Raw genomic sequence first — 16,253 nt, 5'->3', positions numbered from 1 at the left:
CGGTGCCTAAAGGGAGCCTACAGGAAAGATGGGTTTGTTGTGATAGGACAAGGGATCATAGATCTAAAACAGAGGGAGGTAGAGTCAGACTGGATATTATATTTTTTACACTGAGGTCGTGGAACACTGGCCCAAGTTGCCCAGAGAGGTGGTGGATGCCCCATCCCTGGAAACATTCCAGGCCAGGTTGGCCGGGGCTCTGAGCACCCTGATCTGGTTGGAGAGGTCCCTGCTCCTTGCTGGGGGGCTGGACTGGATGGGCTTTAAAGGTCCCTTCCCACCCAAACTATTTCAAGATTCTATGATAATATTTTAATGGCAATTACAGTACCACCTAACGGTTGTTTGCCAGCAAGTGGACCAAGACTGAGCTATATTTTTGGGTTGAGGGAGATACGATGGTTGAGGGATATAATTAAAGAAGGAAAACCTGCTTAAGCAGAGCTTCAAAAAGAATTATGGAATTAGGAAAATTAAGATAAATTATTAAAAGTTCAGTTAGCTTTGCTGACCACTGAACTTCATGAAAACCACTGGTTCTTCCTCACTGTTTTAACTTGAAGCTCAGAAAGAGACACTGTATTGCCTGGAGGCTTCTGTTTATTGCACCATACAATTATTCTATGGTGCCTGAGAGGTTTTTCAAATGAAATTTTTCATTTGCCATCAGGACCAAGTCTGTGCAGAATGTTTCCCTCTCTGATTACAAAAATAAATTTACTTTTGCTTTTCTTGTATAGTTAGTGACAGAGTGCAAAGGTAGTCCATGAGGGCATCTCTTCTGGTTTTTTTTTTTTTTTTTTTTCTTTAAGGATATAAAGAATTTCAGTATAAAATGTCTGTAAATGAAGTATCAAAGTTATGTAAGATGAAAGCAGGAAAATGGTTCATTCATGTGTTTCTTTAATTCTACTCTGAATGTGTGTGTTTAGAATAGCATTTTATTGTAATTGTCATAACTCTTTATGCATCAGAACCTGAAGATCTACAGAGGAAAGGTTGTTTTTTGACACCTTTTAGGTTGTCTTGTTCTGCAGACCACAATTAATAATTAATTGTTAGTAGTTGTTAATGTATTTATCTGGATGCAAAATAGCTTATTCTGTCTACTACTCACATGCGGCTGTGATCTGAACTGCTTTCTTTGCTACAGAATTTCCTAACTAGTTATCCTCTTTGCACTGGTACACTTTTTTAAAAGCTAGTTTATATATTTGATTTTAGCCAAAATATTATTACCATTCACAGTAAGGATTTTTTTTTTATGTGTGTTACAAATTAAAATTCTTGTAGGCATTGCGGTTATTGTTCATTGTAAGAAAAAATACTATATTTATACAGTGATAAAGTTGGGAGTTGCGTGAACACCAGGAATTTCAAAGCAGCTTCCCAAGGCATGGTACCTATTTGCACATTTGAGTGGGGTTACTGGTGGGGTTTTGTCATATAGTGAAGGAACTTACTCAGATACTGCAGCGGAAACCAGAGTACTGATTTTACTTGCCTGCTACACTTCCATGTATGATATTAACATGTTCTGGATACTGCACCAACACATTGGCCAAAATCTTCATCTAGCATTAGTTGCTATTGCTGCACTGAACAAAAAGTAACAAGTTCTTAGTGTTTTTTTTTTTTGTTTGATACTTGCTTTTAATTAGAAGAATTATCTGTTTAATGATTAACAATTGCAAAAAGTCTTCAGTAGTTTAGTATTTCTTGTGTCCTTGCCATTGAGTAAGCACGCATAGTAGAGAATAGTGAACACTCTAATGTATTATACTTACCATTGTTCCTTTCTTCTCTTTTGCAGACATTTGGGCCTAGATTTAGTTCCTCGGAAGGACTTTGAGGTTGTGGATTCAGATCAAATCAGTGTTTCAGACCTTTATAAAATGGTAAGAAATCTGTGGGAGATTCCTTTGAATTTTCACTTGGGTGGGAAAGAAGGGAAAAAGTTTTTATTCTTTACTCTTGTATATTTTCATTATTAGAATAATGTCGTAAGCCAAATGTCTTTTTCATTTACAACCTAATGACCAAAGTAGTCAGTGTCTCTAGTGCCCTCAGTTTAGTAAGAATGAACCAACTTTCTTTAGGAAATAGTGTGCTTATATACATAGTAACAGAGTATGAAAGCTGATGAAGGTAACTTTGAATACTGTTTCTTCCTATGTTTTTTTTTTGTTTGTTTTAAAATCTATTGTTTCAGAAGCAGCAAAATAAGTTTTAAAAAGTAGATCTGTCACATGCAGCTAATGGGAATCCTTTTAAACTTTGGTCTTTTTTTTTTTTTTTGCTAAAATCAATATACTAGCATTCAATGAAGTAGCAATAATCTTTTTTCATTGATTTGTAGAATTAAAGAAAAATAGGACTCAAATCTTAAGAGGTCTTCCAGTCCATTCTCCTGCTTCATGTCAGGATCAAGTGTCTCTGTCATTTCTGAGAATGTCTTCTCTGTTTCTAAAAATCTCCAGTCTTTAAGACTCCACAGCCTCCCCAGGCAATCTTTTTGCTCAGTTCACCATTCTTACAGCTTGGAAGTTTTATTAATGGTGGTCTTACACATAGAGATTACTTGCTGCAGGTGAAGCTTCACATCTTCCTGCTGTGTCCACAGAGAAACAGATTACTCCTGCCTGTATGCGCCATTCTTGATGTATTTGAGGACTTGTTAAGTGCCTTTCAGTCTTCTCTTCCTTACGTTAAAGAACCCCATTTCTTTCAGTTTTTCTTAATAGGTCAGGTTTTCTAGCCCTCTTTCTCCTGCATGTATTCTGGAGACATATTACAAAATCTGCAGTTTGCCACTGTCTTTTGCAAGTATACTGCTGAATTCTGTCAGATGGGAAGTAATACAAAATCTTAGAAGCTCTGGAGATCAACTCTGGTAATATCTTGCAGAGGTCTATTCGTCTGAAAGCACCATAGCCAGGCAGATGTCTTGGCAGATTTTATTGACTTATAGTGAAGAAGACTAACTGATTGACATGCCTTTGGATTACTTGATCATTACTTCAAACAACAATTATTAACTTGCTGGGAAAAATAGAACTGCTTCCTATTGTAGGATCTAGTGTTGATCAGCCTACTTCTTCCATTAATTAAAGCTTCTCGAGCCTGGAGTTCGTCAAATGTTTGTGTGAGTCGAGAAGGTCCATGAGAGGTACTCTGTGATTCTTTCAGGAGAGTCTGCAGATGCAGGTTAAGAATACTTCAGTGAAAAGTCTGCTTGTAGGGGTTGCATGGATAATCTTTGCCCTGTTTCAAAGATTTCTGGGCTTACAGAAAAGGACGATAGGAAGGAGGGAGACCAATGAATAAGTGAACTTAAGCAAAACTGGTCCTTGAACATTAACACCATTTCTGTTGTGTTGCCGTGTGCCTTAGAATGCATGTGTGGTGCATTTGAAAAGGAGTGTTAGGATTTTCAGGAAAAGTAGTACAATGCCTTCACTGCAGTGAGTTGCAACTTCCGTCATTGTTAGTCACTAGTACATTCATATTAGTACATAGCAAAGATAAATGGGGGGGAACCCAAACCTGTAATTACTTCAGTACAGCTTCTTAGCTTAATATTTTTCAAGGGAAATAGTGATTTTTTTTTTTTCCTACATAAATATTGTTACAGTTTTGCTCACTTTTAGTAAATATTTAATTTACTATTTTAAAATGTTCTTTAGCCTTCAGCTATCTAAGATTAGGGAGTGCTAGGTCTGTGTCTAGGTGGGGTTTTTTTTGATATGCAAGATGTACTTTTCCCTAAAACAAAGGCATGTTTTGTAAACAGGCTATATACTGTTACTGTTTTGGCTTATTTGCACCATATAACAGTGGATTTCATGGAAAGAGGTAAAAATTGTGTTACCTAAAAATTCTGGTGCACATCACTCTATAGTACTATAATTTTTAATGTTTGTTCCTGATTTGCTGTAGACTGAGGAGAGTTTGGTGCTATTACAGCAGTTGTCCTTCAAGTCCTGTATAGAAGTAACTCGGTACAAAACTAAATCAGTAATGACTCAGAGCGTGTCAAATGAGTTGCGAACAGAATTGCTATATTACTTTGTTTCATGCTGCAGGTTTTTGTACTCTGAACGGTTGTAGTATAGCAGATAGCTAATATTTAATTATCAGAGTAGTCTGATTATGTCACCTATCTTAGTCCTAAAGAAAATGTCCACAGCACAGTTTGCTGCTCAGATCTGTGCTGGTATCAGGACATGACTGTTAGTCAGTTCACACTTCACTGTTGCTTTAGTTTATAGATTCAGGAAGACAGGGTTGTCTAATCATATATAGTTCATAGTCCCAAGGCAATTGCAGGAACCAGAACTGCTGAAAACCTGTTATTTTTTAACTTAAATTTGGCAGAAATTGAAGGAGGGATGTATTGGTGGATTTTGTTGTTTTAGGGTTGTTTTAATGTGGTTTTGGTTTTGTTATTATTTAACAAAAACCCAGGGAGAGAATCCTCCTTACTCCTCACAAAATACTTAATGAACTCTCAAATGAGCAATGAGGTTTTACATTGTAAAATAATCTTGCGGGAGTAGTTGAGAGCCAAATTACTTTCTCATATTTACAGGATTGTAGAATGTTAAATGTACCATAGAAAACAGTCTCGTATTAGCAGTACAGTGGATGAGGTAACACATTAGTCTTTCTTATCTGTGACACCAAATTCAAGCATTTTTTACGGAATCATTAGACTTAGCATTACTTTTCTTGGTGAATTTTACATTTAAAAAGTTGAGCATCTTTTTTAGCTCTCATTTTTCATTGCTAAGTATATTTGTGACTACTACATTCGTCGCTTTGTCAGAACTAGCAGGAACAGGGAGGTAATTGTCCCCCTGTACTCGGCACTGGTGAGGCCGCACCTCGAGTACTGTGTTCAGTTTTGGGCCCCTCACTGCAAGAAAGACATTGAGGCCCTGGAATGCGTTCAGAGGAGGGCTACGAAGCTGGTGAGGGGTCTGGAGCACAGGCCTTATGAGGAGCGGCTGAGGGAGCTGGGATTGTTCAGTCTGGAGAAGAGGAGGCTCAGGGGAGACCTTATAGCTCTCTATAACTTCCTGAAGGGAGGTTGTAGTGAGCTAGGGGTCGGCCTTTTCTCTTGTGTAGACAGTGATAGAACTAGAGGCAATGGTTTCAAGCTGCGCCTGGGGAGATTCAGGCTGGACATTAGGAAATATTACTTCTCGGAAAGGGTAGTCAGGCACTGGAATGCACTGCCCAGGAAGGTGGTGGAGTCACCGACCATGGGGGTGTTCAAGAAACGTTTGGATGTTGTGTTGAGGGATATGATTTAGCTGAGAAGTATTGGTGATGGTTGGACTGGATGATCTTTTAGGTCTTTTCCAATCTTGATAATAATTCTGTGAAATTCTGTGAAAACTGTTGTGCTTTGAGGCCTGATACATCCTGTTTCTCCAAGTTACTCATAATGAAGCTAAATATTAATTGCTTCAGGATGTGCAGCATTTGTCAGAAATTGTGGCTTTACTCCTGAAGCAGACCAAATTTCCCTCTACATATTTGCACTTCTAACACTTTTTTTAAAAAACTTACATTACTTTTGAAATTGTGGGAAAATATGTTCTCAGAATTCTGCCACAGAGCTCAGTGCTGGCGTTGCCACTACATTGAAGCTGTCGTTTAGCAACACAAGTCCGGCAGAATGTCAGAAGCACTTCGATAGCACTTTTAAGTGAAAGACGTTACAGGACACAAATATCTGGAGGCATTTGCAAAAATCAGAAATGTTCAAACATGGCAATTAAATATGCGTAGCTCTTCTGTAAATTTATTGATTTGTGTATGTGTCTTCAGGATGAATTTAAGAGGTGAATGAAAGACACAACTCTTGGCTATGTTAGTGCTTGGTCGTTTCAAATATCTGGAAAAAAATACCAGCCGTTTACCAGAGTTCCTAATGAATAATACAACTTTCAAATTAATGCTACCGTCACCTTGTAATTCGTTATTCTTTATTCAGACGGAAAACGAGATTGGTAAGAATGAGTAGTTATAAAACTTGAAAATAGATACTTCAGTTGCCCAGAACTCTGCTAGAAAAGGAAACCAACTGGACACAAACTGTGCAGAAAGCTTATGAAATATCTTTGTGATTTGTTTGTTTGCTTAACAAAGCAGATTGTGAGAGGAGAGATTTGTGTACATGTGGTTCTAAACCCTAGTAAGAAGTTGGTTGAGAATATGAAGATACAAAGCAGTTTATTTGATGCTGACTTGGTAGTGATGGGATTCACTTACCAAGCATTGTTAGCAAAGGAAGGAGGAAGAACAACAATAAAAACTAGTATTGGTAGAGAAGTTATCATGAGAAGTGGGTTTGGTGGGGAAAAAAAAGAGGTAAGGAGAATTGATAGCTCTTTCAATGAATCAAAAACAAAACCACAAGATACTCACTAAGAGACCAAGTTGGATAAATTAAGGATTCTTCATTGCCTTCAGTCACTAGAGCGAAAGAATGGGAAAATAAGATTACAAAAGCAAGTATAGAAGAGCAAAAGTATAGAAGAATATAATAGAATAGCACAAAAGGGTAAATAGAAAAATTAGAAAGGCAATGCACAAATTAAGATCTAACAAGCAGATATTGTCAATTGTATCAAAAACCAGTTTTATATAAATAAACTGGTCGTAATTGGGAAACTAAAGAAAAGGTTTTATGCTAAGGGGAAACCAATTGGCCCATGATGCAAGAAAATAACATGGCATTTAATGTCCTTTTTGCCCCCCTCAGACTCTGGTAAGGTGGTAAACCATGTCACATCGCTAGTGATAACTGTGGAAAAGTGAAAGGAGTCACACCTCAACAGGGAGGAAAAGTTTATAAAGTACTTAACGGTTCCAGGGGACTTAGAACAATACACGCTTCATTTGGGATATCTGGACAAGCCATATGAGACATGTTATGTCTTACTGATAATCATTGGAAAGATGCATTCCAGAATAGTGGCAAAGGGCAAGTATACTTTACACCTTTAAAAAAATGTGATGGAGGAGGAGGAGCTAATAAACATTCTCTCCCTGTTAAAATTGCTGGAAGATAAAAAAAAAAAATCTAATTATTTGCAACAAGGAGGTGAGTAATAGTGACTGTGAACTTGTTCAGAATAAGCAGTTTTTAAAAGTTCCAATTTATTTCCAGAACATAAATTAATCTAGTGGATAGAGGAAAAGCAGCTGATGCCATATTTAGATTTTCATAAAGATTTTAATTTTTTTTTAATTGAAATTCTCCTAAGGTCATTAGTTCTAGATGAAATTACTGTAAAGTAAACATAAAGCTAATTAGAAAACCCATACTCAAAAAAAAAATGATGAAGAATGGTTGTCAATAATTTGGTTAAATAAAAGGAGGGATGAATCAGCTTAATTTCTTGTGGTCATCCTACATTTTGTAGTGTTTCATGTTTCATTAATGACTGGATGATGAGATAGAGAGTACATTTACTAAATACACAAATACCACAAAGTTGGAAGTGGTAGTACATGGGAGGAATGGATCAGAATTCAAAATTATGTAAAGAAATTGAAGAAATTATCCGAAAAGTGTAGGATACAAGTGAGAATCATAAATGCAAGGTTTTAGTTTCTACAATCAGTTGTTGCTTCTGAAGTACAGGTTGGGATGCTACAAGCTTAGGTGGTTTTGTAGGAGAAGATTTTGGTATTGTCATGGAATCACAAGCTGAATTAATCTTTTCATGCTAATGATGGATAAGACAAGAATCAGTGGGCCCAGGTTGCAATGATAGGGTTTCAGTTTAAGCATCAGAAAGCACTTTGATGAGGAAAGATATACTGAAATGAATCATCGTGTCCGTTAAAGTTTGCACAACCTTAACAGGCAACTGTCTTTGGGGAAAAATAAAGGTAAAACTGATGCCTGTAAATTCCCAGCCCACACCCTGGAAGGATTAGGCTGTCCCAGGTGCAGGACTTGTTGCCTGATGTATTTGTCCTGCTGTATTTTGTAAGGCTCCTTTTAACCAATTCCTCTGGGTTGCCTAGATCCCTCTGAATGGAGGCCTCCTCCTTGAGTACATTGACTGCTGCCCCCAATTTAGGATCACATGGGAATTTATTAGACTGCATAGATCTTAAGATAGATCTCTGAAGAATACATGCCAACAACCACTATCTTTTGAGCCTGACAATCCAACTGTTTGTTGGGGTGTTTTAACCAATATAGTTGGTCTACCCATCCAGGTGTAACTTCACAATTTGGGTACAAGGGTGCTGTGGCAAAGGCATTGCTGAACTTAAGTTAGAAAACAGCCAATAGTCTTTCCTCATCTACAGATCTGGTCATTTTACTCTAGAGGGCTAGCTAGCTTGATCAAGCATGATTTACCATTGGTAAATCCATGTTGGCTATTTTCTGTCACCCTGTGGTTCATGTACTCGAAAATGGCTTCCAAGAGAACAAGTACACTTCGGGCACTTTGCCTAGCCAAAAAAAATTAACTCAGTCAGTGGTTGTCTGTATTGTGGTAGTATAGAAACATGAAAGCTAGGAGTTAGTGAAATCTAGTCTTTTGATTGTGAAAAATTTAAAACCTGATTTTTGGCCACTTAGTGTGTTACACATGTACGTAAAAGTGCACTCTGTAAGCGTCTGTGTTCACTGAGAAAACTGTGGCTTTTTGGACCAGCTCTCATATTTCTGTTGCTTGAGTTCATCTCTCACTTTCTTGCTCGGATTTAGGGATGAATTTTAGTCAGAAGAAGCCAGGATACCTTGAGCAGCTTAAGTAACTGGTCTTTTCTATGCCAGCTGATTCTGAGTGGTTGCAGGTGACAAAAAGCATAACTAGGCAACTCAGCCACCTGAACTTAGAGGGTTTTAACTTGAGCAGACAGTGCAGTGGTTAGACAAACGATGGAGCTGCAGATCATTATTTCTTCTGCTGATGTTATGAAAGGACGTTTTTTGTAACTGTGAATGTAAACAGATGTCAAAATATGCCGTTTAACTTAATATCTTCCTGATTCAGTCTCATTATGAAGATTATCCTTTTGTGGTAAAAAGTCTTATTTTTGTTCTGTGTAAAAGACAGTGGCATAGTTTGGAACAAGTATTGCCAAATACATTTTGTGGACTATCTTTTGCTTTCACCTCTTTCAAAGCTACAGGGTTGTCAACAGATCGTGCTGGTCCTACTACAGGGTGTGTATGTTTGGTCAGAATAAGAAGTTGGGTATGTAGTAGAAGGACAGAGGTGGGGGCAAATAAAGAGAATATTTATTATCATGTGGTAGTGTTAATGTTAATATTTCAGTTTAAAATGCTAATGTTAAGATGTGCATGTGTGGAACAGTCGTGGCAGAATCACTAATGATATGGTTTTTAAAGCTCTCTGAAACCTTTTCAATTTAAATTAGTATTTAAATCTCCCTTTGGAGATTAAATGGGTTCAGTGAGTCTTGCAATCCATTTTCTGATTATAACATCTCCTTCTAGCATAAAAGGCTTTAAATACAGGATCATCCTCTGAGTTCCATTTCGGAGATGTAGCTCTTTATACTGTTGCTTCTTTAGAAGTGTTGGCCAGCTAAAATCTTAGAAGAGTCTTTAAACATTTATCAGGATTTCATTTTCTGATCAGAGTGAAAAGTTTAAACGAAGTCTAAAATCCATGCTTCTTTCTAGATGTCTGTGGTTTTTTAACAAATGCACCTTTTCATAGACAGCGTGCTGGATTAGTGGTGAAGTATCTGCCCGCTCAGCAAGAGAACATGTAGATTATACAGTGTAGAATGGTGGACTTTTCAAAAAGAAGTGCTGTTACAGTGTTGGAAATACTTTCTAGCTTTTGACAGCTGTTTACATTAAAAGCTAAGGTAAATACCACCTGTAAATTCAAATAGTTAGGGTAACAAATGACTTAACTGAGAAAAGCCTTTAGAAAAGCTGATGGTCTTGTGAGTGATTATATGCTGTGAAAAAAAGGCCATGAATAGTTCATCATAATCTTGAACAGTTGTATTTTAAAATTGCTGTTCTAATATTACACAGATATAAAGTAAGTATATCTTACTTTCAGAAAGGTTTCAATTTTACTATTTTGTATCTCCACAGCATTTGTCAAGTAGACACAGTGTCCAGCAGAGCACATCACAGGTAAACATCATCTATGTAGGAATTTTTGTGTTTAAGATATGTAGATGTGGTGCGTAGGGACATGGTTTTGTGGTGGACCTGGCAGTGTTAAGTTTATGATTGAACTTGGTAACCTTAAGAATCTTTTCCAACCTAAATGATTCTATGATTCTATAAAAATTAAAGGATAATTTTATTTGTAATTACACTCCTTTCCCCCCCCCCCCAGTTTTCACTGATGTAGATAGATCTTGATATAATGAGTCAGAATGTAAACATTTCTGATATTTTACTTTATTGGTTGCTCATGTTATCAACCATTGTTAAGGTTTATTTTTGTTATACTTGCAGAAAGTATTAGCCTGTAAAGCCTGATTCTAAATGACCTCCATAAATGAATTGCAGCTGCAGAAAAGAAATAACATAACAAATGTAATTGTTAAAAATACTTTGAAGTCTGTCTGCTTTAAATGGAAATCATCAAGAAACACCTTAGCACCATCTTCTTGTAGTTCATTTTCAGTACCAGAATCAAGGCAATATTTGGGTAATAGGATTGGTTTGATTTACTTGATAAAAATAGATTTCAAATGCATCAACCATTTATCTCATATTTACTTTGTTATTGTGGTTTCTCAAACTGTTCAAATTAAACATGGAAAAAATAGAAGAAGAAAACTTTGTCGTGTATCTTCAAGGTAGAATTTGTTTGAGATTAAGCCTTTACTTAATGGAGAAAGGAGAGCAGAATCTCAGTTAAAATTATCAAGTTGGTCATGTGTCCTTTATTTGTGAAGAACTAAAAATGATGTTCATTGTTTTTAATCAGGTGGATACAATTCGTCCGCGTCATGGGGAAGCTTGCCGTATGCCAGTGCCTCATCACTTCTTCCTCAGTCTAAAGAGCTTCACCTACAATACAATTGGAGAAGACACAGATGTTTTTTTTTCTTTGTACGATGTTCGAGAAGGCAAGCAGATCAGGTAGGAATGTATAAAATAACTGAAAACTTTCCTAGGGAAAAAAAATGTACAAAAAAAAAAAAAGAACACTGTATGACTGTTTTGAAAAGAGGACTGCTGTGTGTTTGCTGAATTGAGGCTCTTGAACTCTCGTCCACTCCTTGCCTTCCAGGTGTGTCACAGTATAGCTTGTTTTCACTACTCTGTTGCTATCAATATAAACTAAAGTATTCGTATTCACCCCTGTGTCTGGGCTGGACAACTGTGCTGCTCAGTATGTGAGGTAATTGGTACTAATGTCAGCAAATATGAAATGTGCTGTATTTTTCATTTACAAGCATGTGTTTTGAAAACAGTATAAGTAGTAGAGTATTGCAGCATACACATTGTGTCTTGGAAATTAAGTAAGTGTAACTTGGTCTGATCTAAATTACGATGTGTTTGTGGGGGTTTTTTGAGTTTGGATTAAGGCATGTCGTGGCAGTTGGCACAGACCGCATTTGCCGCCATGGTCAAAACTGTCCTAGTTTTCAGGAAATTAAATTCAGATTTGTTGAAACTGAGGAAAGAGCCCTAAAATGTTCTTTCATCTCTTTGGAAGAGTATTATTATATGAGTAATGTTCGTCCAAGAAAGTTCAGAGTAAAGTAATAACAGTTTTGTAGCTCTTCAGAATACATCCCACTAAAAAAGTGGTGTATCGTGACTTGATTGTGACTTACAAATCTGTCTGCCACCGTTGTTAGGTAACTTAAAGATAATTTTGCAGAATATGGCAAGAATGCCTAATCTGATGCTGCATCATGTTTATTTCACCCCTACTAAGTGAGAAATGCATTTTTGATATAGTTAGAAGGCCATGCCTATAATTCCTCTATTGAGAGGATTAACACAACATAACTGTTAAGAGGGAAAGGTGCAAATGACAAGTCAAAACAAGATTGCCCGCAATTAATTAATTCCTACCACAAAGCAGTAAAATGTCATGTAGCTGCAGGGAAGAGGAAGGGACAAGCTGCTGCCATGACTGTAGAAGGCCTCAGAAATTGCTTCCAAAGGGGATGAATTGTCTTGGGCTGCAGTTTGCATAATATGTAAACATTGAGTGGGAAAGCTGTAAGAAGGGGTTTTGCCAATGATAAAAAGAAGAAAATAATGGTTATAATAAGAAAAAGTAAAGAGAGTAGTTCATGCAGATTATAATATCTATAATAATCCTTTCATGTACAAACAGTTGTTATTACTTAGCCCTTCGTATTATGCCTCAGTGATCTACTGCAGTGAAAACAGCATGATTTTTACTTTTTCTTACGTTCCAAAGAGGGGGATGGGAAAAAAGTGTGTAATGAGGCTGAGCTCTGTTTTGGAAAAGGAACTTAGAAAACAGACAAACAAAATTAGAATGATGTTTTTATATCTACTTTGAAGAATTAAGGTTATTTCCTTTCTGTATGCTTCAGGAAATAGTACGTTAAGGTAAAAAAAACAAACAAACAAACAAAACAAGCAAAGCTTTTGCATGCTGCATTCTAAATGGAAAGGACAAATTGACTTTTCTGAAATGGTTAGAGGTTGATAAATTTCTTATCCAAATAGTTCCAGCCGGAGGTTGAGTGGCTTGGACAGATAGTAGATTACAAACCTCATTGAACCTGTTGGTTGCAACCGTTATTTCCCAGTCAGGTTAAGTGAATAATCAATGAAAGTTCCACTGTTTTTCAAGAGCTAAAGTAATAGCCTGTACGGTTACCAACCAGAAGGCTGGAGCAACAGCTGAAATACAGTTTGAGATGTATTCCCAGGTTCTGAATACAAATACAGTACTGTTCCATGTTTATTGGTTTGTGCTGTCTGAAAATGAGAAGCAGGCAAAAGATGACATTAGAGAGATACGGGTAGCATGCGTAACATGCTGCTGTCAGAGGGGTAAGACCTAGGGGTAAATGAAGGAAGAAGTGGCTGAATCGTGAGAGAATTATAAAAAGAAGTATTTGTATGTAAATAAAGTTGGATGGATGAATGTCTGCCTCAGTAAGCTTTTTCAGCCCACAACAGAAACAACCTTTCAATCTGAGTATTAGGTAATAGCTCAGACCAAAAGGGATGAAAGTCTGTTTGTATGTTTTAAACTATTTAGGATTTTTTGTTGTAAAGATTGTCCAATATTTATGCATACAAAATACATCAGTGTAGTGTAGCACAAAAACTTAGTTACTAAACTTTAATACCTCAGTTTGTTTGCCATGTAGAAGTTAGTGGAAAATGATGAGAAAATTGACCTAGTTACAGCCACTGGGGAAGTACAGCACCGTTGTGAGAAGTACCTTGGGATGAATGGTCATGAAATGGTAGAGTTCATAGCAACTAGAAAAGGAAGGAAAGAAAATGTGAACGTAAAGATGATGAACTTCACTAAAGCAGGTGTCAATAAACGTAAAAAAAAAAAAAAAGAGGTGATGTGATGTAGAGGAGAAAAATTGAGAGTTGTCAGTTCCTTAACAATGCTATTGAAGGACACAAATGCCAGTTGTTTCTGTATGAAGGAAAGATTAAATATATGGCAACAACAGAAAGTCTGTATCACGTATTCTTTGGTGAAATGGAGTCTGAAAGGAAATATAAAAAAAAGGAGAAACTAATGAAATGGCACACACAGGAATGGGAAGAGACAGACAGAAACTTGTAGAAAAAAGTGCAATTAGCAAAGGACATCAAGGACAAAAGAAGAATAATTCTATAATGCTTTAGCAGCAATTTTTTTTTTTTTTTTTCACAAAATCAAGAAATAACTGAACAGATTAAAGGGGACGTTACGCTATCAGCAGATGTTACCAAGATAACTGGAGTATTTAATAGCTGTTTTGCCTCAGTCTCCCTAAGAAGGTCAACTGCAATCAGATGATAAATGCAAAAACTTCTGGAACAAATAAACTATTTGTTAGCATTTGGAAGCTAACAAGACGATAAGTAAACACCAACATAGATTTGTCAAGCCCAAGTCACATCAGAACAAACTAATTTGATTCTGTTATATGGGAATGCGCCTCATGCCTCGACAGAAGAGAAGGATTAAACTTGATATGGTAAAGCAGGGAGGTAGGGACTATATGAAACTACTGTAAAGGGGCTGGAAAACTGGTAGAAAATCTGATCTAGAGTGTTATCTGTGCTAGAAAAATGTGCAATGAATAAGATATTTTTTTAAAAGACATTTCCGCTGCATTATTTTGATGGCTGGAAATAAACTAAATTCAGTAAAGCAGTCAGGTTTAGCTACCTTTACTCTAGCTCTTTACTAGTAAATGCCTGAAATTATACATTACTTCAGAAATTACACATTAAAAAGCAAGATATAAATTTTACTGAAAATAAGCTTGAAGAATCCACTAAGTATGAAAAAGGATAAATAAATTTCAGTTTGATTGTTTCTTCATAAAGTTTGTTGCTGGTGTCATCTAGCTGGGCTTGTGCAAAGCATTTAACGCTGTCTCAGACGACCTCCTTGTCTCTAAACTGGAGAGATATGGATTTGACGGATGGACCACTCAGAGAATAAGGAATGGGCTGGATGGCCACACTCAGAGTTCAATATCCAGGTGGAGAGAGGTGATAAGTGGCGTCCCTCAGGGGTCTGCGTTGGGCCCGGCCCTGTTCAACATCTTTGTTAGTGACATGGGCAGTGGGATAGAGTGCACCCTCAGCAAGTTCGCCGATGACACCAAGCTGTGTGGTGCCGTCAACACGCTGGAGGGGAGGGATGCCATCCAGAGGGACCTTGACAGGCTGGAGAGGTGGGCCCATGAAAACCTCAAGAAGTTCAGCTGGGCCAAGTGCAAGGTCCTGCATGTGGGTCATGGCAATCCCAGCACAAATCCAGGCTGGGCGGGGAATGGATTGAGAGCAGCCCTGAGGAGAAGGACTTGGGGGTACTGACAACATGAGACAGCAAGGTGAGCTTGCAGCCCAGAAAGCCAACTACATCCTGCGCTGCATCAAAAGAAGCATGGCCTGCAGGTCTCCCATGAGACCCCATGCCTGCACACTCCAGCCCCCCCCACACCACCCCACCCCACCCCCCCGTCCCTTCCAACCCAAACTATTCTGTGATTCTGTGTTTAAACATGTACAGAGTTTTTTATTCTGACTGCATGTTAAACCAGAATAGATATTTCTAGCACTGTTTTACCGGTTACCCTGTTTTAAACCATTGAGGCTTACAAGTTTATTATTGTCTAGAAATATCCTTAATTATGGAGAGTGCATAGAACAAAAAATAAATTTGAATGTGATTGAATTTGAAAAACTGGGGCCTACTCAGTAATTATGCATGGAAAATAGTGTGGTGCATATTTCTGCTTGTAACTCCTCCGTGTGCCCACTTACTATGTGTTTACCTGCCTGTTCTAATGGACCTCCTCGTGACTGGGGATGTTGGAAGATGCGATCAGTATCCATGGCAGTGTTGATAGCTTTGGCAGAAGTAGTCCACGTGTACATTTCTCATACAGAGAGAAGGCATTTTTGTTGTAGACCAGATTGTCTCGTGGTGTCTGTAGAGGGCATATGTTTGCTGATGATCTCCTCTCTTTAATGCATACTGTTAGGAGAAGCCTTTATGATCTTTCAGCTGCTCTGTTGAGTCAGAATGCAGCACTACCTGGGTTTCTGTTTGTTTTTTGGTTTTTTTTTATTTGTTTCTTTCTGCGCAGTGTCTTTTCTTGCTGTCAATTTATCTTGGTATTGTTGTTCTATGGAGTACAAAGATGGTCTGTTGTGACCTGCAGACAGATGCATCAGATCAGCTGCCTGAGAGAAATAAGAAATTGCTTGAGCATGCAAAGACAGAATTAGAAAAGCAAAAGCTCAGCTGGAGTTGAATGTGGAGAGGGAGAGAAAAATGCACACACACACGTGCACACATGGGTTCTGTAGGTACATTGGCAGCAAATGGAAGAGAGGAAAATATGGCCCAAATGCTCAGGAGGGCAGTATATGATGTGGCACGAGAAGGAGGTAACTAAGAGTAGTGGCTGTTTTAAGTAATGACTATTTTCAGCTTAAACAATTGTAGTAGTAGCAACAGGTGGTCGTACGTATTTTTAGATGTAAATTTACAGTGGAGATTGGCAGCTAGGAACATTTGCAATGG

General features: G+C 37.6%; 1 protein-coding gene across 10 annotated transcripts in view; it reads left to right on the top strand.

Moving 5' to 3' along the window:
• Nucleotides 1-16,253, top strand: part of DOCK3 (dedicator of cytokinesis 3) — a 211,565-nt gene that overhangs the window by 78,523 nt on the left and 116,789 nt on the right. For all 10 annotated transcript variants that reach the window (XM_086755630.1, XM_086755629.1, XM_086755634.1 and 7 more), the window contains exons 7-9: nt 1,814-1,898; nt 10,121-10,162; nt 10,971-11,125. In XM_086755630.1, the coding sequence (XP_086611756.1) occupies nt 1,814-1,898; nt 10,121-10,162; nt 10,971-11,125 (282 nt within the window). The remainder of the gene's footprint in view (nt 1-1,813; nt 1,899-10,120; nt 10,163-10,970; nt 11,126-16,253) is intronic.

This window comes from Chlamydotis macqueenii, chromosome 10 (assembly GCF_036417535.1).
Source record: "Chlamydotis macqueenii isolate bChlMac1 chromosome 10, bChlMac1.mat, whole genome shotgun sequence".
Lineage (NCBI taxonomy): Eukaryota > Metazoa > Chordata > Aves > Otidiformes > Otididae > Chlamydotis > Chlamydotis macqueenii.
This window is presented reverse-complemented; position numbering and strand designations above follow the sequence as displayed.